At 43.1% G+C, this 26,127-nt stretch overlaps 2 protein-coding genes and 1 long non-coding RNA gene across 4 annotated transcripts; 1 reads left to right on the top strand and 2 right to left on the bottom strand.

Moving 5' to 3' along the window:
• Nucleotides 1-3,701: 3,701 nt before the first annotated feature.
• Nucleotides 3,702-7,529, bottom strand: LOC147449748 (uncharacterized). 2 transcript variants are annotated; one of them, XM_086522690.1, is made up of 3 exons: nt 4,157-7,529; nt 3,927-4,067; nt 3,702-3,836 (listed from the first exon to the last, which is right to left on the bottom strand). In XM_086522690.1, exons 1-2 carry the CDS (start codon nt 4,214-4,216, stop codon nt 3,936-3,938), a joined length of 192 nt encoding a protein of 63 aa, XP_086378816.1. In that variant the 5' UTR covers nt 4,217-7,529; the 3' UTR covers nt 3,702-3,836; nt 3,927-3,935. Both variants share the same exon structure in this region; 1 of them encodes a protein (XP_086378816.1).
• A 5,767-nt stretch (nt 7,530-13,296) lies between these two features.
• Nucleotides 13,297-16,600, top strand: LOC147449749 (uncharacterized). Its single transcript, XM_086522114.1, has 2 exons — nt 13,297-14,290; nt 14,454-16,600. Exons 1-2 carry the CDS (start codon nt 13,991-13,993, stop codon nt 16,395-16,397), a joined length of 2,244 nt encoding a protein of 747 aa, XP_086378240.1. The 5' UTR covers nt 13,297-13,990; the 3' UTR covers nt 16,398-16,600.
• Nucleotides 16,601-18,608: 2,008 nt separating this feature from the next.
• LOC147449750 (uncharacterized) lies at nt 18,609-23,445 on the bottom strand. Its single transcript, XR_015189466.1, has 2 exons — nt 22,359-23,445; nt 18,609-18,821 (listed from the first exon to the last, which is right to left on the bottom strand). It is a non-coding gene; the product is annotated as an uncharacterized LOC147449750 (long non-coding RNA).
• Nucleotides 23,446-26,127: the final 2,682 nt, after the last annotated feature.

A 26,127-nucleotide genomic window follows, 5' to 3' on the forward strand; every position in this document is an offset into this window, starting at 1 on the left:
TCTTTGATGTTTTGGTATCTATTCCATTGTATAAAATCCCATAAAGTGGATCAGGACGCGCCAGTAGCTCTGTGGATTTTGGTTTATGTACTCTGTGCGTCGTGATCCACTTGTATGGCTTTTGCTCTTTACAACTATAAAGCAGATTTTCATTCTATCCATGCTAATCATCTTATGTTATTGTCTATATGATTAGTTGGGAATAACTGTGAGATACCTAGCTATAGTTTGTTCAAAACTTATATGATCATGTGGTGCTCTTCTTTTTATTTATGTTTGATGAAACTTATATTTGTGAGTATGAAATAAATGGCAGGATTAAGATCACATAGGAGGAAGAGGCAGACAATAGATCCCGAGCGCATCGTTGGCCAAGCAAACGTTCCGAGAAGACTACCGGAGCTGTTAAAAACTTCAATGAAGAGGAATGTAGACTTCACATAACCCATTGATATATCTGGTGCAGAGCCTGCCATGATCCATCTGTCGAAATGGAGTCCCCATCTACTCCAAAATTTACTTTACCGAACTCACTTAAGAGGGATGTGGATTTTTCAGCACCTACTTTGTAGAGTGCCCAATGTGTTGCAACAATCCAAAAGGAAAAACAGGCAGTTATATATGAAGACCCTACAGTGATTGATGAAAGGCTTTTAGATTTTGCACTTTCGTCTTGGGCTGGTGATAAGTTTGACTTGGTCTCCTGCATTTTTAATGCTCCATTTAATCTTGATATGTTTATAGCTTTTCTTTTATGAAGTTGCAAATGTCTGATTGCCTGTACGGTTGCTAAAGAGGCCAATACTTGCTTTTGTTGCATGCAATGAATGATTTTGCGATAAAACCATTGAAATAACTCCTTCATACTGTTTGCCTTATTTTGAGAGCCTCCATGATGTGTGGCTCTGAAGTGGGCATTTCTAGCCATGTAATGAGACTTCTCCAGGCCCTGGGTGTTCCACATACCTGGATTCCCATACTTTCGGATGAAGTATGGCAAATGATTAAAAATAATGTGCTGCAAAACAAGAAATTTATTTAGAAATTTAAACACAAACTTAGTACTAAGACTATCTAAGGTGCTTTGAATTTACCATGTAAGGAGTGATTTAAGTGTCAATCCATGCTGTCTTGAAGGATTTTTTCAGTAGGCTGAAGGTTCTGTTTAAACTTGCTGAGATTATCCTGCGACCAATCATCATTCTCACACATTTGAAATAACGTGTCAATGGAACGCCACACATCACCCTTTGCATTGCGAGTTGTTGGCTCGTGGTCTTTCACTGCTAAATGAAGTTTTTTCCAGTGCATATACTCAACTTTGCTAATGTAGGTAGAGTGATATACTCTCCCTCGCTTTGTTAGCTTCACATTTTTCATACCGTGAGGTTTAGATAGAAAACGCCGTGCCTTGACCCCACCTATGGATGGTTAGCAGGGTACATCTTTCTCATTGGTTGACCTTTTTTCGTCCCTTTGGATTTTCACATTGCCCCCATGTAGACCAATATTTGATAAAACTAGTTCCAAAGCCTCTAGAGCGATTTGTCGTTCAACTGACTTTTTGATTTTTCAAGCAAACCCAATGTACAGATATAACAACTTCTCTACAATTCGGCACAGACCATGCATTGTACAAATATGGACATTAACAAGTGGTATATCCAGAACTGGTCGGAAATTAGAGTCTTGATTGTGACGAGTAGGAGCCTTTCGCCACCGCTTTGGGTCCATCACCTTTGCAGGCTCCATGCAATACAAGCATGGAGACTTTGCCATGGCACCCATTCCACAATCATACATACACTTCAGTGTTTTGAGGTAACCTGCAAGATGCCATTGAGCTTGAAAGTCTCCTCTCCCATCTACAGCCAATACCTCTCATCAATTCATTTGCCTATCAATGATATCTAGAATAGGGGTTTGATGGAACACCCAAAATAAAATGTCATGGTCTTCTTTCTTTACCTGCAAGATTAATTCTTATGAGATACGAAAAATAAATCTAAAATTTAGGTACAATAGAGGGCTTTCTAGAGCTGCAACATTGGAGATAACTAGATTACCTAAAATGCACCAAGCCACCATATGTTTGTTTCTGATTGAACACTGAAGTATGAAGGGTCATCAGTGGGACATTTGGAAAGAGCTCTATTCATTAATGTGATTATAACTCGCTCTAGCTTCTTCTCTTTAAGAATATTACACTCATCTAGCTTCAAAACAAAATGTAGAACGCCACCTGTCTCTTTGAATGTGATATTGTAGAACTTTACCATTCTAGTTTGCAACAAAGTGAGATCCATGAAGATATTATTGTACTCATCATAAGTGATAGTAGTTCCCTGTGAGGTATAAATAAGTTGAATATGAAATGGACATCCAATGAAATCTGTATGTTCATTATTGAGCTATAGTCTTTCCTTCCAAACACTTGCAGCTGTTGGTAAAAGCTTAGACTTTATTCCCTTCTTGACAAACGTGGAAGAGATAGATTGTTGAATAGCTGAGTAACCTCTTTTACTAACTCCAAGGGAGTTCAATGTACCCTGTATATGCTTGGCAGGCACTGCATTCTTTGAAATGAATCTGTCAACGACATCCCATTGCAAAACCTTAAACTTTTTGTCATGCATTATATCCTTTGCAAGACCACTAGTTATCAATGGCTTTAAGTGCTTTCCTACATTGGCCTTCGGGTCTATGTTTTCTTTGTCTGGATAGATAGAATCTCTACAAAGAAAGCATCACTAACGTAAGCAAAAACTTAGATTAGTTTAAATAAATTAGACAGTTTACAATGCTCACCTTAATGCTTGGATTCTTTTCTTAAGGCTGCCAGAGTGTTTCAAGATTCTGTAGTTTCTTCTTTCGCACACGAGTGCCTAACATTGTCTCTTTGTTTTGTAATGACCGTACCTTTGTTCGCAAGACTTGTATTCTTGTGTGCACTGCATTACATGCAGTCTTTTGGTCCTCATAATGTAAGTTTGAAAGTCTTTGAATCTCATTTGCTTGGTGCTTCACCATGTCTTTATAAGTTTTTGATTTGTTGTTTAGAGCTTTATAGTAGCCAAGAAATCCATTCTCACTACAACAAAAAAAGGTGTCATCGACTTAGATATCGACGCACTGCGTCGCTATGTGCGTCGATATCCGCGTCCCCGTGAACCTGTCGCTATTTGCGACGCAGATATAGACGTAGATAGCGACACACATAGCAACGCAGATAGCGACGACCATAACATAAAAAAAAATTCTTGGGCAGAGGGCAGGTAGCCCTGCCTGTGCCCAGTTAAAAGATGGACACAGCCACAGCCAAACTTCCTGCCCTCTGCCCAAGAAAGCGAGCAGCACCGAAATCAACCATGCTCCCGCGCGCAAAAATTTCGGCAGAGTTCCCTTTGTTTTTACATAAACTTTTAAAAAAAAACCATATCATGCATACGCCTCCTACATGCTATCCATGTAGGATCTCACATGAGATTTAAGGCCAATGAAAGACAAGTACCGTACCAACTGAAAAGCATAACCATAACGAACCATAACCATAACTTAAAAGCATAACCATAATGCAGATAACCATAACCATAAACAAAATTAACAATAACCATAAGCATAACCAAAAAGTTAAACATAACCATTAGCAAAACCTGAACCATAACTATGTCTATACAAGAATAGGAGAAATAACCATTTCTATACAATGACAATGACAATAATCATAACCATGAGGGAAACAATAACTGTCTGTACAAAAAGAGACACAGAAGCGTGTCTGTGTCTCACAAAGCATATATATGAAATCTGGTCCACTAATGACTAGGTGTCGCAACCTGCACATAGGACAACTCACAAAATTAGTATGGATATTACTTCACATATACTTACTTAATTAAATCAACTCACACATATTAACGTCTCACCTCAAGCGATCAGCGAGACTGTAAGGCCTCCCAGTCTACAGGCTCTCCTGAAGCTTCAAGATCATTCAGTACTTCATAGATACCTCTGCGATATCCATCTGACTCCTCCTGGCGTGACGGAGCTCGATGCATCGCAAGATTCTGCGTTTATACAAAAATAAAAGTAATAAGAATACATGATTCATCGCGTTTTAAAAAATGCCATAGTTAAGATTGGATCAGAAACTCACAAACTCATAGCGAAAGGTGTCAAAGCCTCCGCTGCCAAGATGAGATGTCCCCCTGGTCATCTGTCGTACTTGCGCGGCCTCACACTGCTGTCTGAACCGCGTGTCCGCTGTCCGCTCATCCTCCCTGATCTGCAGCCACGTATCGTGTGGGATGCCTGAAGGCTTCGGCGAGCCGGTCCTGAAAGCCTTCCGAGCTGCATCTCATCGATGTTTCACGGTGTCCCGTGTAACACCCTTGATCCACCTCCTCGGAACAACGGAAGAACCCGGAGCGGGCTGGTACTCTCTCAGGATGGTCTCCACTATGTAATTGACTTTGTCTCCATCCTGATCACCCCAAGACGTCAGAAGGTTGGTCAAAAATTGCAGCTCCGCGAGCTGGCGAATCCGTTGTCGCATCTCAGTCCCGACTCTATCCATGTCAACAGAACCATCTGCCTGTACAATATAGAGCTTGGAGGCACTAGGATCGTGTGTCCCCCAAGGTGTCCGAGGTGTGCCAAGAGGTGTGTCGAGAGGTGTGCCTAGGTAGGACGGGGGTCGTGAGCGAGGAGGGGTCAAAGCATCTGTGGACCCTCCTCCACAGCAACCACCACCTCCACCTGACGATCGCCGAGATTGACGAGTGCGTCTGTGCTGCGGAGATGAGGACGTACCCGCCTCTGTCCCACCCCTACGTGTCGAAGCGGTCGTGATGGGAGAAGCAGGCGTCGTACCCATAGGCGTCCTCCCCCCCGCAGGCGCCCCCCCCTAGGCGTCGGACCCTCCGGTGTGAAGCCCGGAGACGTAGTACCCGTGCCTCTGGCTACCCAGTACTGAGAAGCCTCTTCCATCTGAGTAGGCGTCATCCGTGTAACGAAGCCCATGAATGCATCTGCACTCATGGAAGCGAGATCTGGAATTTGGTCTGCCATACTAAAGTCCTGCACAAAGAAAGTAAAATAAAGCGTCAGAACACAATTGTTGAAATTAACTTTAAGCTTAATTTTAAATCAACGTCTTCACACAAACACTTATAGGCCTAGGCCTCGACGAGTGAGGCATCATCGATAAGATCTTGCACCGTATCATCGTCTATCTCTAATTTCAAACATAACTCTGCCCCAACTCGTTCTGGCAGATTGTCTTCATCCATTGCATCTTCATCTACAAGTGTCAATTCTGGCTCGTCTGCGTCATCCCTCGTATATCTGTCAGCTTCCTCTGCCATACCTTCGTCCATCTCATCTAATGTCACAGTAGTATGGACGTCGTCTGACTGACTTTCCTCCAGGAGATCTTGCCCTTCAAATACTTGTTTATTTCTTGGAGCAACCTGAACCACAAACCACCATTTTCGCTTGTGGGATAGTTAGGCAGCTCGTGGGTAGATACTTCTCAATCATGCAAACTGCCTCAATGGAGTTAGCCCTTGCGACTGCTATAGATTCCTCCCGTATCTCCTTGGAAGAGATCCACCGCACTAGCTCTGAAATCTTGTATATGCAGGTCCGCACTTCCTCCGTTAAACACCCTTTGATCGCAATTGGAAGAATGAATTGCAAGAACTTATGCCAGTCGTGCGATTTCAATCATGACAGTTGATCGTCACGGGTGAATGCTGTCTTGAGACATCGCATATATCCTGTTGGCGTCCTGAACTCTGAAATCACCCTTTTCACTTGTCGCTCTTCGTTTTTTAGCAATACCCATGGCGCTCTTGGAAGTTTTGTTTGGCCAGCTACATTGGTGAAAGGCCATAAATCTGGCATCTTTCCAACTGACTGCAAATCATCTCGTGAAGCTCGATTGTCTTTCATTCCCATGATTGTCTTCCAGAGGAGCTCTCCCACATTCTTGAATATATGCATTGGATCCAGCAAATGTTTAATTAGTAGATCACCCCAGTACGGCAACGTATGGAGAATGGACAAACGTTTCATTCCTGGAACAGGTTTCCCCTCATGTTGCTCCCATCGGCGACGCCACTCTTGTACATGCATAGGACGACATTCGACGCGACCAAGCTGACCTTCGCGCAAGTGATGGCCATCTGGAAGATAATAACGATGGTGGCCTTGATAAATTGTCTTTTGAAGAGAGGCAGAATAGCGCACATCCAAAGACTGCCCGCAAATTGGACATGCATTGTATCCCGAAGTTGTTAGCCCTGCATATATTAAAGCATGAATCAGGCCAAGGCAAAGGGCTTGCGAATAGGGAGAATTTTGTAAATCAATAACCATTACCAGAAGCTTCTCCGTATCCTGGCCAATCATGCATAGTCCACATAAGAAGTCCATGGATCCTTGCATGCTGTTGTCCTACTGGTTCAACCGCATCTGCTATGTCGATCCCATGCCATAACTCCTGGAGCTCGTCAACTAGTGGAGTTAGATAAACATCCATGTTTTTTTCCTTGAACTTACCAGGTACAATCAAGCTTAATATCAAATGACCCTTCTTGATGGCAAGCCACGGCGGGAGGTTGTAATTGATAAGGCACACAGGCCAAGTGCTCCATGACGAGCTTCTCAAGCCAAATGGATTGACTCCATCCATTGCCATGCCCAAACGCAAATTGCATGGTTCACTCTTAAAATGTGGCCAGGTATCTTCAAATGTGCCTCCAAGCCTTTGAATCAGCGGGCACCCTAAATGTTGCGTCAGTGGATCTATTCGTAGAATTCCACCGCATCAACTTTGCAATGGAACCACAACGAAACATGCTTTTTATCCTAGGAATAATAGGGAAATGCCGCAACACTTTAGCTGGCACTGTCTCGCCAACTGCATCTTGTTTGTAGCGCATTGCTCTGCACTTAGGACACGATAGACAATCTGTGAATTCATTGCGAAAAAGAATGCAATCATTTGGACATGCATGAATCTTGTTTTAGTCCAAGCCAACTGAGGTCAGAAGTTGCTTTGCGTTTGGCCTGGAGGGGGGCATTTCATTGCCAGCCGGGAGAAGTTGCTCCCACAATAACCTGTTTAAGCCACATTAAATTAAAAAGCTCTCCGAGCACATCACCGTTGCAATCGGAAAATCTCTTTTGTAAATTACGTACCTAAACAAAGCAGTGACGCTTGCATCTGACCACCCGTACACTGACTGAAGATTCAAAAACGCGAGACAAGTACGAAGCACAGATATTTTGGCGCCTTCATAGATTGGTTGACGTGCCAACTTCCTCAACATGTCTTCAGGAGATAGGCGCACGGCTTCTGGTGCTGATTCGTTCGCGTTCTCCTCGCTTGTCTGGAAGAAGGCATCCAGCATCTCCTCCATGCCGTCGTCTTCTGTCTATAAGCCCTTTTCTGCTTCCATCCGTGGCTCTATATTGGTCGGACCTTCACGCATAATCTTTTCTCTCTCTCTCTCTCTCTCTCTCTCTCTCTCTCTCTCTCTCTCTCTCTCTCTCTCTCTCTCTCTCTCTCTCTCTCTCTCTCTCTCTCTCTCTCTCTCTCTCTCTCTCTCTCTCTCTCTCTCAGATGTAGGTGCTATGTCGCAGAAATCAATGCCCGTTCCGTAGGAGTCGTATCGCAGATTCTGTATGGTTTCTCTAGCAAACTCTCCGTACTTGTGCACATGCTCATTACATATCCTACGCTTGCGCAGGATTTGATACTTGCAGAGCGTGCACGAGCATGCAATCTTTTCCTCCATGTTAGTTGATGACGTTGCCATCTACAATGATTATGAATGTTGTTTTAATATATATATATATATACTCCTCACAATGTAAACTACCTCGCATTCTCTAGTCTTGCCCAATCTCCGTACACCTTGGTCCAGAGGTGTACGGAGATCAGGACCATCGGGTCAAAATCTCGTCTTTATTGGTCAAATCCTATATGGGTAGACACATACGTGCACTCCCAGGTGTACATGGCAATGCATGTAGCAGGAAAAATCCCTTTGCCTCTTTTAGTTCCATAGTTTCTTCTCTATCTACGTACCCTATCTCTCGTTCTTTCTCTCTCGATCTCGCTCTCGCTATCTCTCTTTCTCTCGATCTCGCTCTCGCTAGCTATCTCTCTTTCTCTCTCTATTTCCCTATTTTCCTATCTCTCTCTCTCTGTCTCGCTCTCCACTTCCCTATCTCTCTCTCTCTCTCTATATATATATATAACTCTCTTTCTCTATCTCTCTATTTCCTATATCTCTCTCTCTCTCTCTCTCTCTCTCTCTCTCTCTCTCTCTCTCTCTCTCTCTCTCTCTCTCTCTCTCTCTCTCTCTCTCTCTCTCTCTACTTCCCTATCTCTCTAATGATCGAACGAGCGACTGAGCTAGGGAGATCTAGACGCCCAAGACTGCGGAGGACTCCACAACATCAACAGAGGCTGCATCAGAGGATCTAGCTAGGTCACTTAGGCTTGACATGCACAACGCCCGGTCAGACTACTGACCATGGAGGAGATTGATGAGATCCGCCAGCGACAGATGCTGGATCTCCTATGATCTACCTATCCCAGCTAGTTGGTTTAGCCGTTTAGTCCACACCCAGCAGTTTAGGATTCCATACTATTTTATTTTGTCATCTTCTTACTCTGACTTTGTATCAGATCCATCACATTGTAACTTTCTTGTCTCATGTCTCATAGGCCACTTTGGCCTTTCGAAGACGTTAATATAACATTTCATTTCATTTCTCTCTTTAATTTCTTTTCTTTAATTTTAATTTCCTAAGCATACATTAATTCTCTCTCTCTCTTTCTCTCTCTCTCTCTCTCTCTCTCTCTCTCTCTCTCTCTCTCTCTCTCTTTCCTACACACACACACACACACACCTCTCTCTCTCTTTCCTACACACACACACACACCACACTCTCTCTCTCTCTCTCTCTCTCTCTCTCTCTCTCTCTCTCTCTCTCTCTATTTCCTACACACACACACACACGCACACACCTCTCTCTCTCTTTCCTACACACACACACATGCACACACACACACACACACCGCTCTCTCTCTCTCTCTCTCTCTCTCTCTCTCTCTCTCTCTCTCTCTCTCTCTCTCTCTCTCTCTCTCTCCTACACACACACACACACACACGATGTAGAGAGAGAGAGAGAGAGAGGGAGGGGTTGGGGGGGGGGGGGGGGGGGGGGGCAGAGAAGGACATAATACATGCGTAGCAGGTTTCGGCCAAGATCTGAGCAGGCGAAAACGGCCCCTGCGCGCGGGTTTCGCTTTTTTCCCCCAAATTTTTTTGCATGGCTATACGCGTGGCTAATAAAGCCTTTCCACGCGTATATCGAGGCACATTGTGACGCATATATCAACGCGTAGAGCGACGCACGCTAATTACGTCGATATACACGTGGAAAAGCATGGCCGTTGATATCTTCATGTAGTGTTGTAGTGTCTCTCCATTACCTGCAAAGGTCAATAAGTTAGTGGGATTTGAAAATGCAGGGAAAGCATTGGTCATGGGATTCAATGGATAGAGTGAGCCTTTTGTCCAAATATCTCTGCTCTGAGTCTTTCTGTGATGATCGGTGTCACTTTGATGTTAGTTTTGCCTCACTTACATAGTGGCGTATATTGGGGATCCAGGTCAATGTGTAGATGATAGAAGGGTATTTTAAGGAGGACATTTGTGGGGGTGGAAGAAGAAGCCATGTATGCAACAGTGCAAGAAATGGAGGATTTCTTTAAGGTCAGTGCACAAACACTGAGAGAGTAAGGAGAGAGCAGGTTTGGAAGGATACGTCCTATTTCCTTTAGTCATACATTCCATGTATAGGAAACTCCCTCCAATTCTAGGACGTTCATCAAATGCAACTGAAAACGATTTATTCTTCAATCATCACGGCCATTATGACACTATGGCAAGAATCTACTTGTAAGTGCACTTTTCGAATGGTTATTCTAAGTTTACAATTGCTTTTATCACACCTATTTTCTAGAGAGAGAAAGTCAAAATTCTATTTTTTCTTAGAAGGCCCTCCAAATGACGTCCGAAATTTCCTAATGTGGATGAGTTAGAATTGAACGAGTAGCCAGAGTACAGGTTGATCAAACACATAGTTTGAAAGTCAAACTAAGACACCTTGAGGGTACATCTAGTTATCAATAGAAGTGGCTCCTTAGTATGTTGCCAGTCACTATGCTACACACTCTTTGACTAGTTTTACTCTGTTAGATCATGTGAGACCTAAATTTTATATGTAAGATAGGGGTATGATAGTTTTCTTCATTGATTTTTGTATAAGCATAGAAAGAGGGGTCATATTCCCTAATATGAGTCATATATAGGGGTTTTATTAAAGTTGTCCGCTCGCAGGTGGCATCCCGTTTTGTATATAGAGTGAATCCCCCGGGAAGAACTCCTCCTTGTCCACACAGCTTTGGACATGGAGCCTCAATATCCCAATTAAGGAAGTGAGGTTTCTTGCCCCTTGAAAGCACCATCAACAGGTAGGACATCTCCCATCTCATAGGCTTGAATGCCTAGCTTGGTGGCCAACTCTGTGGCTATGAAATTGTGAGTAAAACTAGGGTCAAAGAGAATAAAAGCATCATGTTCTCTTACCTTTCCCCAAGCATGGCATAGAGGAGATCCTTTGTTATGAGCATCCTCTTCTTGAATTTCGACCAAGGTAGCTCTAGGAGGCTCATTACGTGTATTCTTGTGGGGGCAAGCACGATAGACATTCCCTTGCTCCCCGCGCTTGAAACAATGGTTATCTTTCCGATAACAGTCTAGCTCTTCAGGAGAGAGTTTATTTTTACCTTTATAAACTCTCTTCTCCTTAGCTTTGTTGTTGTTGGCGTTGCCTTTGGGAGACTTTTGGATGTTTTCCTCCCCCTTAGGCTTGTTACGGTCCTTGTTTTCCGTGGGCTTAAAATTTCTCTTGGCCCCTTGTTGGAAGTTGATTCTTGAAGCCACCATGGTATGGTGTATGATCGCAAATATGGTGCGTGGCCTTTGGGAGTTAACATACTCCGCCATATCCTCAGTTAAACCCGCACAAAATTGTTGTTTATTCGTAGCCATTCGGTGAGTACTTTGTCTTTGGCATCGGTAGCCAAAACTGCTTCATGATGGAAGCTCTTAAATCTTTCCATGTTCGTGGAGCTTCACTGTTTGCTCGTAGGCTAGACCTGTCGAACTTTTGAAAATGCATAGCTACATGACGTAGCTTAGAGGACTCAGTGAAGCCCTCATCTCCAAACGCCGCATCAAATTGTTGGATAACGGCCAAGACTTTGTCCGTAGCACCAAAAGTTCCATCGTAGGTAAGGAAAGAGATGTTCTTTCCTCCCTCTTTGAACTTTTTGAGCTTGGACGACCAAAATCAAGCGGCATAGGATTTCTTATGGCCTCTTCTTTTAGGTGGTTCAAGAGCTGCACCATCACTTTCTTCAAAAGAGGAAGAGTATGAGGAGGATGGAGAAGAGGGTGACCTCTTTCTTGCCTTTTTCTTCCCTTGTTCCTCCTTGTTTGCACCATCACTTTCTTCAGAAGAGGAAGAGGATGAAGAAGAGGGTGACCTCTTGCTCTCCTTTTTCTTCTCTTGTTTTCTCTCGTCCCTCTTTGAATTATGGTGTAGAGAAGTATGCGATGGTCTTCTCCGTTTAGGGAGTGTTGGAGAGCGTTTTTCCCGCCGTCTTCGTGGAGCCATCTCCACCGAGGTGGGAGGGGACTCACTTCTAGGCTCGTTCTTTCGGTGGGGGCTCTACAGTCGAAACATGGGTTCTCCTTTGAGAGGGAGATGCATCATCAAAGTAGTAAATTTTTGAGCCCTTCGTACGGATCCTCCTCTTCTTCCTTAATCGGAGAGTCTCCTCTTTTGGAAGTCTCACAAGGAGCTTTCCTAGGTACTCTCTCTTCTTGGTGGAGAGTTTGGAGAATACCATGGGTGCGCAATTGCTGTAGCACTTCACCTTGGAGGGATGGGTTGCCCAAGCCTAAAAATGAGATAGTTCACAAGCATAGGGGCATCATAAGTTGCTCTTTCATTAGCAAAATCAAAGCTATCAACATTCATTTCAATCTCTTTTCCCTTGTCAGCCATACTAGCAAATTTTAGGTGTAAACTTTTACTTGTACTTTGGCACTTCAAGCCCTAGTTGCTACTCCTCTTTACCTTCAAAGATAAACATTCAAACATCGATACCCGTGGCTCGAATATTATTAATTGCAAGGAATAGAAGAGAGGGTTCAATAGAGCCAAGACAACATCGGTTCCTGTCAAAGAGACAGAATAAGGTGGTGGTCACGCGAGGCTTAGTTTCCAGTTATTTGCACTCGTTACTAAGCCTCCTTTCTGGTCACGCGCTAATAACTAAGCCTGCTTAGTACAACTATGCATGCCTTGGCCAACTATGCCAAAATCGGCATAGTCACAAAACGCGAAGGGGAGTGAATTAATGCACGTAGAAGCAAAACCAAGAAGCAGAGATTTCTCTAGCTTTGCCTCAAAAACGACGGAGCCCAGATTCCATTCCGCTCTTGCTAGGTAAGGCATGCAGCAGCGTGCAATTTTATGCCTATGCGTAGGTCCTCAGAGTTGTCGTCAGTTTCTACCGAGCCACTGGCTAGTAGCCACCTTACAACCTCCAGTTGGCAGTTTTCCGCATACTGAGACCTCTCGCGTGACCAGTCAAACCTAAAGCAACTTAATTTTTTAATATGAATGCCCTTAGTTGGCATAGTTATCTATTACAGATAACTATGCCTTGTGTGACCACGCCCTAAGAAGAAAGAAGAGTATTTTAAAGTCGCAGGAAACTATCGAAGAGACCTTAAACATCTATTCCGAAGAGAGAGAGAGAGAGAGAGAGGAATCTTGATTTTTCTATTGTTAGCTGTGAGCGCACACTTTTTTTCCAATTTATGTCTCCCCCCTGATTTTGGGGGTGGATACGTTTCCACCTGCACTCCGGAGTCCAAGCCACGTAGAGAGAGCCTGCGCGTGACACGCGTCTTGAAAAGATTGGGTTCCACCTGCGACCCGTGAATCGCGATATGTAAAATCACAACATGTGTTTTCATGGGTACACATGGCAAGGGCATGGATCTAGAAGAGTAGAGCTGGCATAGAAAGAAGGATTTGACGTGGCAGGGGCCGATTGGGTGAAGGGTTAGTTAGCGTCAGCAGCTTGCCCTCCAAAAGAAAAAAGTGCGCATAAAGACAGAAAGCGAGAGGAGCTCATTGGATAAAAGCTACACTGTGTCTTCGTGGCAATTTTATTTATTTATATTGAGCATTCTAGAATGCGAGATCAGAAGGTGATTACTATGCTTTGAAGTAAAAGTGGAAGGCTGATATTTCCGCGAAAATATAGTTTAATAGGAAAATTTGATCTGGCAGCCTGCACCGCCCCAATCCTTCTTCTCGAAGGGCGCCTGCTTTTATTCTCGGCATTCTGTAGTCACTGTTATTAGCGCCCGTGATCTGCATCCAGACTAGGTGGCTCTAATTAATCAACCCTTAATCAGCTCCTTAATCTTCATCTTCTGCGTATTCAGGCCCTGCTGCTGCTCTTCCCAGGACAGCACTATTGTTCATCGGCCGCGGTGCATGTACCCATGGGCATCCCCCTCAAGCGCCTTATACCGTCATCGCAGCTCCTGCCCTCTACTGTATCCTTCGATCTCCACCTTGATGGCCTACACTGTGCTCATGCCGTCGATCCGTCCCACTCGCAGATTACTTGAGAGACATGTAAAATGGGGCTCCTCAAAGCTCCCTTGGACTTTCGTGCATGACCTCCCTCCGGAGTCTTTTACAACACTGTTTGGCAGGGAAAACCTTGGGAATTCGACATCACTGCTTGGCCGCACAATCTCTTCGCGTTTAACTGTAGCTATGCCTCAATATTGCAGGAAATAAAAGAGCAGCAATGGAGAAAGGGGTTCCTGAATATGGTCCCCCATCTCATAATGTGGACCATAACACTGTCGGTGCCAGTAGCTGCAGCAATGTAAGCCCGCATGCTGCTGCGACAGCAGCAGGTCCAGCCCCATTTCTGCTGAAGACTTTTGAAATGGTTGAGGATGCGAGTACCGATGATTTCGTGTCTTGGAGCCTGTCCGGGACAAGCTTTGTGGTGTGGGATCCGCAACACTTCTGCCAGCATTTGCTGTCTCGCTACTTCAAGCACTCCAATTTCTCCAGCTTCATTCGCCAGCTCAACATCTATGTAAGTGGATCTTCTGTGTTGTCTTTCAATGTGTTGCCATTTATAAGGATGCATCGAGAAAAACGGCATATTGCTCATGAATGTGTTAGCTGTTCGAGGCCTGAATGCGCATGGCGTTGTGTGGATGGTACGCTTGTGTTCTTTGTTTGCATATCATTTGCAGGGATTTAGAAAGAGTGATCCGGACAGGTGGGAGTTCGCAAACAGAGGCTTCGTAAGAGGGCAGCGCCACTTGCTACGAGGTATCCGTCGGAGGACATCGACAGTGGCAGGGTCTCGACAAACAGGGGCACCGTCATTGTCATCAAGAGAACACCAGCAAGAAACGGCCAGGGCTCATGCAAATGTCCGCCATTGTGATGCGGTGGCGCAATGCACCACGCGAATGCAGAACCAGCTTGTGTTAGTTAGTCATGGGCTGGGATCGGATGTGTTACCAATGGATACTCACACTACAGGGAGAGTGCAGATCAGCGAGCAAAGCCTCCAAGCGGACATAAAAAGGCTCAAAAGGGAGAAGAGTGTACTAATGATGGAGGTGATGCGCTTGCGACAGCAACTTCAAAGCACAGAGCAAGATTTGCAGGCAATGTGGCAACGCTTGCAAGCCACTGAGCAGCAGCAACATCACATGCTTGCGTTTGTGATGCGCACGGCGAACATGAATAATCAAGCTACTTTAGTAAACATGACAGGTCAACAGCCACATCAGAATATATGCGGTCAGTCTCAGCAGCAAATACCATGGCAACAATTTAGTATATCCTCGGCCAAGTCTTCTTATCAGCAGACATGTGCCATTGGCAGAAGTTCTGAGATTAGACGATCATCGCAGCTGACATTGCCTATAGTCGGGCGTACTGGTGGCCAATTATCAGAGAGTCAGAGAAGTTCAAGCTTTATAGCTGGTGAAGCTTCATGTGCAAAGGTCTTCACTCAAGAACAGGCCACTAGGCCAGCACCACCACAGCAAGAAGATTGTGACCAGCAAGGTGGTGGCGAATGCTCGAGCAATCCAGCTGGATTGCACCCTCACTCGCATGGTGCCCAAGATCACCCTCAGCTTATCTCACACAGGTCTGAGTTCTCAACTTTTGATGTACCTCACCCTGCAGATGAGGCAGGACTCTCTCATTTCAACAGACCGCAGCTTCGATTTCCACCCCCCTCAATCCATTCCGAGTCTCTGTCAACATCTGCTTTATGGCCCCAGGCCGACCACTGTCCACAACCTGTACCCAAGCCTCTTCTAATTACACATCGAGAGGATCGAGAAGTCTCGGACACTCTGCATTCTGCAAGGCAAGAGCATTCTTTGACACGAGAGCATGAATACTCTTACCAGATAATCACGAGAGAAGTGAGCTTTGGAGCATCCTTTCTTCAGAAGAAGCATGCAGAGGCTAGGGGATCTGCTGAAGATGTGAATGTGGCCGGGGGGGATGTGAGAGTGAGTGCTTCAATTAATGTAGATCAGCCTGCCGAGGCAATATACGGCTTACACTCAGATATACCGACTGGGCACTTGGAGGAAAGGGCGTCCCAAGTAATTGGGAGGCAGCGTCGATCTGCGTTCTCATTAGTCGGTTCGGCTCAGAGGGAGCAAGCTCAATTTGGAGCATTGTTTGGTTCCATGAGCATGCAGGGTGGGGCAGCGAGTACTAGTCGTGCACCGCAATTAGCAGCTGGTCCCTCGAGCATGAGCAGGCCGTTGCCAAGTCAGAAAGTAGAGAGCAGTGACCAGGGTCTTGACAGGCTAGACTCGATATTGGGCGAGTCCGATTTTGGGTTAGTCCCCGTGTCAATTAGATCGAGTGCTGTTTCTGACGTCAATACGTTTGAAAATGATTCAGCTTTCTGGGAACAGCTGTTCAACAGTGCTCAGGATCTACAACAGCCAGGCGATCATGAGGCATGCAGTACGGCTGCGGCCCCAGTGACTAATCGTAGCTCTAGCTTTCAGCAGATGCATTCGAGTGATATTGTGGCTGCACCCAACTCACAGGATGACAATCCCCATCATCATCAGGAATTATGGCCATGGAGTGGAAACCCCACTCCGTCGTCGCAATCTGCACCTTCGACCAGAAGCTGGCCAGACGTGTGACAGTGCTCTCACCACAAGAGGCTGCCTGAATACCCATGTCATACGGGGTACCGGTACGCAAGTGCAAGTGTACATGAAATATTAGCTACTCTATGGATCATGAAATTGTCAAGGTGTTAATCCCACTGCTGCTGCATGCAGGCAGGGATGATTGTATGTGGTATGCCAATCTTAATATTGGTAAGCTCTTCATGCATGATGTCGATCAAGCATTCTTGTCCTTACAGTTAATCTTGTGTTAATTGATCTCGATCTCTCTCTCTCTCTCTCTCTCTCTCTCTCTCTCTCTCTCTCTGTGCATCTAATTGGACAGAGTTATGCAGAGTATACATGCATATAGACTATTTTCAAGCCAAAATGTAGTGTTGACCTAAGGGTGTTGTATCATTCTCTTAAGTACTTAAATGAAAGCTCTCTTTGCATCAAAACAATAAATTTTGAAGTCCATTTTCTACAACTTTTTCATATTGAATTGGGTAATTGGGTTTTTACTTTCTTAATTGTGTAACCTCTCTTAATTAATCACTGCTAGGTACATTAAATGTAGTGGTACAAGAGAGTGTTTACTCTTATATCTAAGAAAGAGAGAGAGAGAGAGAGAGAGAGAGAGAGAGAGAGAGGTAAGTGAGGGGTAGAAAAGAGAATAAAAGAGGGGAATTAAGAAAGAGAGAAATAGAGAGGGAGAGATAAGAGTATAGAGAAGGATGCTGTTGCTGTTACGAAGATTGTTGCTACTTCAAAAGTGTGAGCTATTGTTGTTGCATATTTTAGTGTCTCACTCTGAATCATCCAGCTTTCTTTTTCCACTATTCAAAGAGGCCTCCCCAATGCCCAAGGTAGCGCCTGAAAGGGATTGGCGCCAAGAAGCAGCACGAGTCAAGACATTTCTAACGAGTTTCTAGCATACCAAGGATAGCACTCCTTTCACTATGAACTTCCATATCTTAGGATCTATGCATCGCCTATGGATGTATATTGTAAAAACAACCCTCTCTCTGTGGAAAAAAAGCCGTGAGGGGTTGGTGTTTGCTACAAAGTGGGATCCACAAGAGTGTGGTTGGTGTTTGCTACAAAGTGGGATCCACAAGAGTGGTGATCACACAAGGGGTCTATGATGGCTATGCAAATTTTGCACCGGATGGCGTAGTTGGAACGTGTGGAATTACTAGCAATGGATAACAAGGGTATGGCCACTACGTGGTGAGGACGTAGCATCGACGACACCATCTCCACCAGCGTTGGAGCGTTGGTCATGATGGCTTACTTTGACATTGATTGAACATTGGAGAATTAGAGCATTGCGAGGATGTGCTGATGGCCATGATGATACGTATCTAGGCTTTAGGTGTGTCTGGTGAGAGAGAGAGAGAGAGAGAGAGAGAGAGAGAGAGCTTCTTGCCAAGCATTTAGGTATATGCTTATGGTGAGGTGGCCCCATGGGTAAGCTTTAAGGAGTGTTCGAGAAAAATGTGTCTCAGCTTAATCTTGTGCCGTTTGCAATTCCAAAAATGCCGGTTGAGGGCAAGGGGGAAGGGAGAAGTTCCGTCCCAAAATAGAGAAAAATAGTGTAAAAACCTGAAAAATACCCTTAATTTTCTAAAATTTCCTCTTGGCAAAGGAAATTTGTATGCTACTAAATGAACAATCAATTAAAATTTGATGAATATATGGCATGACCATGACCTTTATGGTAAGTAGAACTTAATGTCCAATGCTCCTGAGTGAGGTGTTCCCATGCATGTGAGTGACTGTACAAAAGAGAGTACAAGAAAGAAACAAGAAAAGTGTATGAGAATCCAAACCTGCATGGTCAAACAATAAGCTTTGAGTAAACAACCAAATTTGATTGATGACATCACCTGTTAAGAGAACTTAATCCTATGTCAAGTGCTCTGGACAGAGACTTGTACCAAGCATCTAAGTATGCTCATGAGTGAGATGTCCCCATGTGCGAGAGTCGGTGTTCGGGAAAAATCATTTTTCCAAACATACAAATTCCCTTTCTTGAATTTTTCAAGAGAAAATTTTAGAAAATAGGTCTATTTTTTGGCTTTTTACACTTATATTCTCTATTTTGGGGATAAGCATTTTTGAAATTGAAAACGACACGATATTAAGCCGCTTGTGAAAGCATACAAAAGAGAGAGAACAAGAGAGACAAGACAAATGTATGAGAACCCCAACCTGCATGGTCAACAAGTATGCTTTGAGTAGACAACGAACTAAATTTGATTAATGACAACCTTTACAACATAACTTAATACTATGTCGGTGCTCTCTCTCTCTCAAGAGACAAGAGAGTTGTATGGAGTTTCCAGGTATGCTTGTGAGTGAAGTATCCATAAGTGTGTGAATGAGTGTACATTAAGAGAGAGAGAGAGAGAGAGAGAGAGAGAGAGAAGAAAAGTGTGAGAGAATTGGAACCTGCATGGTCAACATATAAGCTTTGAGTAAACAACCAACTAAAACATAATCTTTGAATCAGAATTTAATATTCATGAGAAAAAAATAAAATAGATAAGACATGCATTCATTGCACCAAAATATATCTAGTTGCACTTGACACATACATTGAAATTTGTACATTAAATATACACAAAACTATTCAACTCTCTGGATAACCTTTAGGGTATGTAAGAGTATCGATAACCATATTATATCTAAAAAATACAAGTTGATTAATAATAAAAATGCTCAAAAATGGATCAATGCAATTACTTCAAACTCCTACATACAGAACATGTTTACCAAACAAAGAATTAGTATTGTTTTCAAAAGCATGTATTGAAAGTCAAAGGAACAATCTATGATGTCTCTAATGAGCTCTAGTGGGTGGGTTGGGGGGTTTTTGGGTTGGGGGGGGGAGAGAGAGAGAGAGAGAGAGAGAGAGAGAGAGAGAGAGAAAGGATTCTATTCTGAATCGTTGCCTTTTAACACATGGATTCAAAGCACCGAGGTTAAAGAGCATGTACAAAAAAGCAAAAAAAGAAACAAGACTGTTTTTCTTCCAAACAAACATCAATCTCATCGAAATACAATTACTACTCTGCATTTTACCAATGGTTATTCCATTTTTCTCAGTATTATAAAAGTTAATAGGGTTCATTTCAACAACAGGGTAATCATCCATTTCACTATTATAAAGTTTATCTTTTGCATTTATGAACTTACCATACATGATTGGTTGCCACATGTTTGTTTATGCGCTTCTAAGGAATAGAAAATGCTCCTACTTTAAGTTATAGCTCATTTATAGAAAATTTATTGTGTTGGTTTATTGGAACAAGAGTGGTACTTATGCAGTTTTCTTTCGTAGCTTGTATGCAATCTAAGGGAAAATTTGGTTCGGCGAATATCATGTAAATAATCTTGTTGATTTTTGTAACACCTCATACCCCATTGACCTAACAACACAACCCTCACACAAATTTTTTATTTTCCCAAAATTGACTTATTTCGAGCTACATCTTATACAATACCTTCAATACTAATAGTTTCACTCAATAACTTTTCTGGCTTCTATCAACATCTCATTATACTTTTTAAAATTTTGCTACACGTTTATAACTTCTGAAGGATTGGATTCATGAGAATGGGATTGTGCTAGCTAGGGTGGATGAAAGACAAACATTGTGCACACTAGTGAGTGTGTAGGCTAGATTATCACTCAACTCATAAACACGATCTTGAGTATTTGCTAACCCATCACAAGCTCACCATAAACAAGGGAAATGTAATGCAAACAAGAAATAGATGTTTATTTCTGAAATGAGTTTTAAGTAGCTCTACAAGCATGTGGGAGCGACAATTCCACCTTTTCTCTCCTTGACTCATACTCTAGTGACTCTAGGACAAAGCTCACACCTTACATGGATGGCCACAATGTATAAGACAAAGTTTTCATGCAAGAAGGTTAGTACATCATATTGTGTCCCAAAGTTTTTTACAAAGACACTTTTAGATGCTTTTTATGCTTTCGATACTGATATATTAATGTAAAGTATCAAATGAAGCTATTGAAATTTTGATGATAGAATCTTCCTTTTTTAGTAGACGTAGATTTGGTGGTGTGACTAACTATGTATTGGATGAGGCTATCTTTGACCCATAGTGTTTGCCAATTATTGGTCTACATAAGACCTAAGGAGACTCCTAGTATTTTTGGGACCAATGGTGGATAATCTGATTTCGTTCAAGTAAAAATGATTTTCCTACCTTTGAGTAGAGTACATGTGCATTAACTAGGAGGCCTAGGCCGCACACGTTCTTTCATTTTCTTATTTAGTTTTTCAGAGGGTATATATAGAATGAACCTGTGTAAAAAAGCTCAAGAAGGTCTGCTTGATAAGTACAATGTTTTTAGCATTTAAGTCTACTAGATGGAAAAAATGGAATTCAATAGCCCCCTTGTTTTCCCATTTTCTCAGATCAAGAATGTTTCATTTGATGTGATGTCCCTTGTAGCCTTGGGGCTGTCCCACCCTCAACCTGTGGGATCATTGTACCCTTTTCCTCTCTTTTTTTAATACATTTTCACTCTTCTCAAAAAGAAAAAACCTATTCACCTATCACCATCTTTAGTATTCAAGAGGGCTTATACAGGCCATTGTGAATATATATTCACTTATCACCATCTTTAGTGTTTAAGAGGGCTTACTTAGGCCATTGTGACTATTCTGTAAGCAACTCCAATTATAAAATCAAGCCCCCATCTTGCCATTTTGCGAAGGCTTGGGAGCGTTTGTTAGATGGTTCGACACACATTGTTCAAAAAACTCTTTCTTCTTAGTCATCAAATTTAGATTTGTTTTTTATTTTGTTAAAATGAAAACCATAAGCATGAATAAAAAATTACATGATTTTTGACCTATTCCTTTACCCTCATTTAAAAGCGTCGAAGACATCCAACTCCTACGTACACAAACAAACTAACGTTGGGTTTAGATTGCCCGCTCGTACTCTTCGTGCGCCCCCCTGATCCACCGAGAATCGGATGGTCTTGTGTGGCATAATAAGATGGTTGGAGAGAGAAGCAAAACATTAATTTTTGGAGCCACTCAGAATCTGGGTGCCTTGGAGGACTCCCCCATACACCGTTTAAAAGGGTTTGTAGAGGTCTCTCAAAAATGGAAATGTGTGCCCCATAGCTTTTCCTAGTTTTATGGCACCCTCTTCCACAAACTTTGGGAGTAACTTGTAATGACCACTACAATTTAGGTAAGGGGTGTCTAAAGCACCCCCCACATCAAAAGAAGCACCGTTTGGAAAGGCTATAAGGGATAAAAAGGGTAAAGATGCTAGAAATAGAATAAAAGTAAAGGGCACCATTTGGATAGGCTATAAGAGATAAAAGGGGTAAGGATGCTAGAAATAGAATAAAAGTAAAGGGCTATAGCAAGTCACCTTTGGGGATAAGGGAAGCTGGATGTCCTTCTTAAAGGCCCTCCAAAAGGTAATGGGTGCATGCTCTTGCACCCCTGGACATTGCCTTCGGCCAGGCACTTTTAAGTTTTCAGTGCCGTTAGGGGAGGCAGCTTCGACCATGACCCAGTGCTCGAAAAAAACCTAGGTTTAGTGTAATCCCACCTACAAATTTTGAAATTTACCTCTAAATTTTGTTTTTGAAGGTGAGAAAACCTACAAAATTCTAAAAAACTTAGTGTATTTTGGTGTAAAAACCTTCAAATTTTGTGAATTCACCTCTTTTGTTTCACATATGTAGGTTTGCCAAGTTTTTGGAAAAAAGTTTTTTTCTGAAAAGACAAGAGCTCGTGGGTCAGGAATAACCCAAAGCGGCTTGCTTGGAAAAGGCTGAAGGACCAGTGAACTGTGATGAGTGAAGGTCTCATGGGCTCCCGTGCAGTCTCTACGGATCACTCTAATTTCCAAATCTATGCAGAGGGGAAACACAAACAATGCGCAGATTAATTTTTTTGCTATCTAAACATAAAAGTAACTCACATGGATTTTATTCATGTTGTAGCTCAGGGCGGGGTTCGATCCCGTGGCCACTCAGCGTCTTTTGCCTGCTGCCACGTTGCTGCCTTCAGCACCGTGGATCTGCGCGTTTCACAGCTTATAGTCGAGGGCTGGCCAGTGTGAGAGCGCCTGCTGCAGAGGGGCCGAGTAATGAAAAGCCGCCCTTACTCAATTAGCGAGAAATTACCACCTACCCCCAGCGTCCGCTCGTCCTCCCCATCCCCTCCTCGCGACTCCCTCTTTCCCCTGCGCAAAGACGATGACTCGGAAGGGAGTGAGATCTGTCTGATCATGCGTCAGAGAGAGAGAGAGAGAGAGAGAGAGAGAGAGAGAGGTTTCTACAGACCCGGAGGAAGAGGTCATGCTGAAGTGCATAAGAAAGAGGTCTGTTATAAGAGCAGCGCTACAAGAGAGAGAGAGAGAGAGAGAGAGAGAGAGAGAGAGAGAGGCTTCTCGAATCCATCGCACTTTCTGTGTGTGTGTGTGTGTGTGTGAGAGAGAGAGAGAGAGAGAGAGAGGCTTCTGGAATCCATGACCCATCGCACTTTCCTCATCTCGCTCTCTTTTTTTAAAGATCGTTCCGGTATGTCCATGAAGGGCCCTACTTAAGGAATGTCACAAATCGCTTTTGATGCACAGACCGTCAGCGCTAGAAAAATACATTTTTCCTAGCCGAGGCCAAACTTGAAATTTTACCCGTTTTTAGGTCAAAATTCGGAGCTTTAGCGAGGAAACCTGTACACATTTTGGAAAAAGATTATGAGGGCGAATCACTGAAGATGCGCAGGATGCAAATGTTGGGCTGGTCTGGGTAGGTGGCGAGTGCGAGGAGCACGGGAGGCAGACACACGACATTGGGGGCCAACAGAAGAGACCTGGTTTATTTTTTTGTGTTAAAATTGTAGGCGCTTCATCAGCGATGACAGCTTGATCTACTGGTGAACACTTGCGTTTCAATTCTGTCCAGGTACTGGAGTTCGAATCTCATAAACCGTGATGACTTTTGCTTGATTGGGGTGATCAAAATGCAAATCTGCTAAGTGAAGCGAGAGGAATCTGGTTAATAATGGTCGATTAAAATTGAAGTAGAGCCAGTAGGTCCTAAAACTAAAACTTGTACTCGTAGCCGGTTTAGATACTTTGTACCCCGGTTTTTATTCTAACTGTGCACAATGCATCAACTTGAACATAGTGTTTTGCGCATATGAAAGCTTGCATCGTCGAACGCTTTCATTCGAAATTGGTGATATTTGATTTGGCGCACTAGGTAGCAAACACGACACACTAAAACTTGTACTTGTAGCCGGTTTAGATACTTTGTATCCCGGTTTTTATTCTAACTGTGCAAAATGCATCAACATAGTGTGTTGCATATGAAAGCTTGCATCGTCGAACGCTTTCATTCGAAATTGGTGATATTTGATTTGGCGCACTAGGTACCAAACATGACACACATTTTGAACTTGTTGTGTAGAAGTTTTCTCCCAAAAGCAGCACAGCCATCAAGTAAAAACCGGACAATAATATATGTCGACAGGATTTGAACCACAAATCTCGTGAATAAGAAGTGAACACATCCTGCTAACTGTCCCACCACTCACCAATTTGTGTCTACTCTAGAGGCTCTGATGGTCCTTAACTTTTGTCCTTATGTAGGGGGATGTCCATTTATCGAGGATTTACCCTAATATTTGCCACTTCACAACATCTTGTACAATATACTCAAGAACTCATTTCCAAATGGATCCGCATTTGGAACGCGCAATCAAAGATATTGTTGTGCATCAAGCAACATTGGCTTTTGGCATCATCCACTCCATATAGGCTATACAGTTCAAGTACGCCTTTGTTCATCTCGTCCACAGATATGTTGTGTACTTTTTGGAAGTGAGCCTCACCATCGTCCTTTAAGCAATACCCAACAAACCTTCAAATGTGTGCAAGTTGTTTTTGTCTGAAGGCTCGACAAACTAGATTTCCCCTCGATGGGTTATCCTTATTCCAACCTAAATAGCTTATAGTTTCTTATTTATAGCAATAAGAGAGGTGCTAAGTATATGTATAACCATTTGGAAGTGTAGTGGGACACACTCCTCCCCTCTCTACCAATCATGTATCAACTATTGTTTCTTTTTTCAAGGATTTGTGTACTTGACCTAAAAGACCTACATTTATATCTGCACCACCCATAACTATAGTGATGTCCACTAACTTCTATCAGTTTTTTGGCTTTCTTACCATCTGTTTTATGTTTCTCCTCACATATTAATGTTAGAGTAAGACCAACTTGTGGAACCAGCCCTCTAGCCACTTAGGAAAGGATAAATGATGAGATGGTCCAATAGCAAAAGGATGCAACCTCTTTAGCCATTGATTGTAAAGCACTAATCTTACTTAAGAGGCTATTTTCTAATGAAATCATTGGACTTTGAACTCTACCATTGTGTCTATATGTGTGCTCTCTCTTTATGATCTTTCCCTTGGCATAACCTAACCCTAATCTCCATATCTCTAACCCTAACCCTAACACCATGGTAAAGCGAAGGCTTCACCCTCTATAGCTTAATGCTAAACCATTGCTGATTAGGGAGTACGCTTCCGTAACTAAGGGCCTTCAAGTGGTATTAGAAACGATGGTTTATACTTAGGTCTAATTAATCCCCCTCCTTTGATCTCTCTCCCTAATCACTACTATCGCTAACTAAGCTTGGACATGTTCTTAACAATACCAATGAGCCATTACCTTTCTTAATAAAGTGATTTGTGATTAGTGACTTTTTGATAATTAAGATATGTGCATAATTTCTCAATTAGTGTGCAACATTTCCATGCTAGATTCCTTTGTTATCCAATTAATCAATTAGTAGACTTCATTTCATTTAGCCCTTGCATTTAGCCTAGATTTTGCATGACTTTAATTCTCAAATTAATATAAGATCTCGTTTGAATTGTGATGTGTGCGTGTGGAAACTTGAAATCCCTCAGCAAGGCCTTTCTATTGAGTGCATCATTTGGATGACCCTCCATTGAATAAGTTTTTAACCCTTTGGAATCTATGTTTTTCTACAAGCCTGTTGCAATTCAAAGAAATTTGTGTGTCTGTGCACGGGCGCGCATGTGTGTGCAACCAAAAAATAGATGTGTGAGGAGGATCTTTTGCCACCTTCTTGGGAGGTACCAAAATCTTGAGGAAGTGTAAAACAATGGATATTTCCCCCAAAATAAAGGGGTCAAAGATCTCTTTTATTGGGCATTCCATATGCATGTGCACCTCCTAGACTTGTAGGAAGCACTCAAGTATGTTGAAGTCCACCAATGGACGGCCCTTGATTGGCCACAAATGATACCTTGCTTTCGACTAGTGGCAACTTGTATGTGCATCCAGCCACAACCGGCCCATCGACCAGTGGCACCACACACCGTCCGACCATGGCCTTAGCCCGGGCGCTAAATTGCTTTTGAAAAACAAATCGGGTCCACCTTAGCTAGGCCCGCCTTTCTTGCGGCCCATCACGATACACAAAACCCAATAGCTTCCTTGCCTCCAAGCCATAAGCCACACAAGGAGCCTTTCCCACGGTTTCCCACCAAGGGGCCAAGCTCTTTGAGATTTTTCATCTTGGGAGGTGTTCACACAAAAACAATAGTTGAGAGCTAGCTCAAAGAGCTTTGAACCCCATCAAATATTAGAAAATAGTTCAATGGCAGCCTCACATCAAGCTATATCCGAGTCTTGTTTGAACCCACAGAG

The sequence above is a fragment of the Adiantum capillus-veneris genome, chromosome 10 (genome assembly GCF_014529385.1).
Source record: "Adiantum capillus-veneris isolate H3 chromosome 10, ASM1452938v2, whole genome shotgun sequence".
Classification (NCBI taxonomy): Eukaryota; Viridiplantae; Streptophyta; class Polypodiopsida; order Polypodiales; family Pteridaceae; genus Adiantum; species Adiantum capillus-veneris.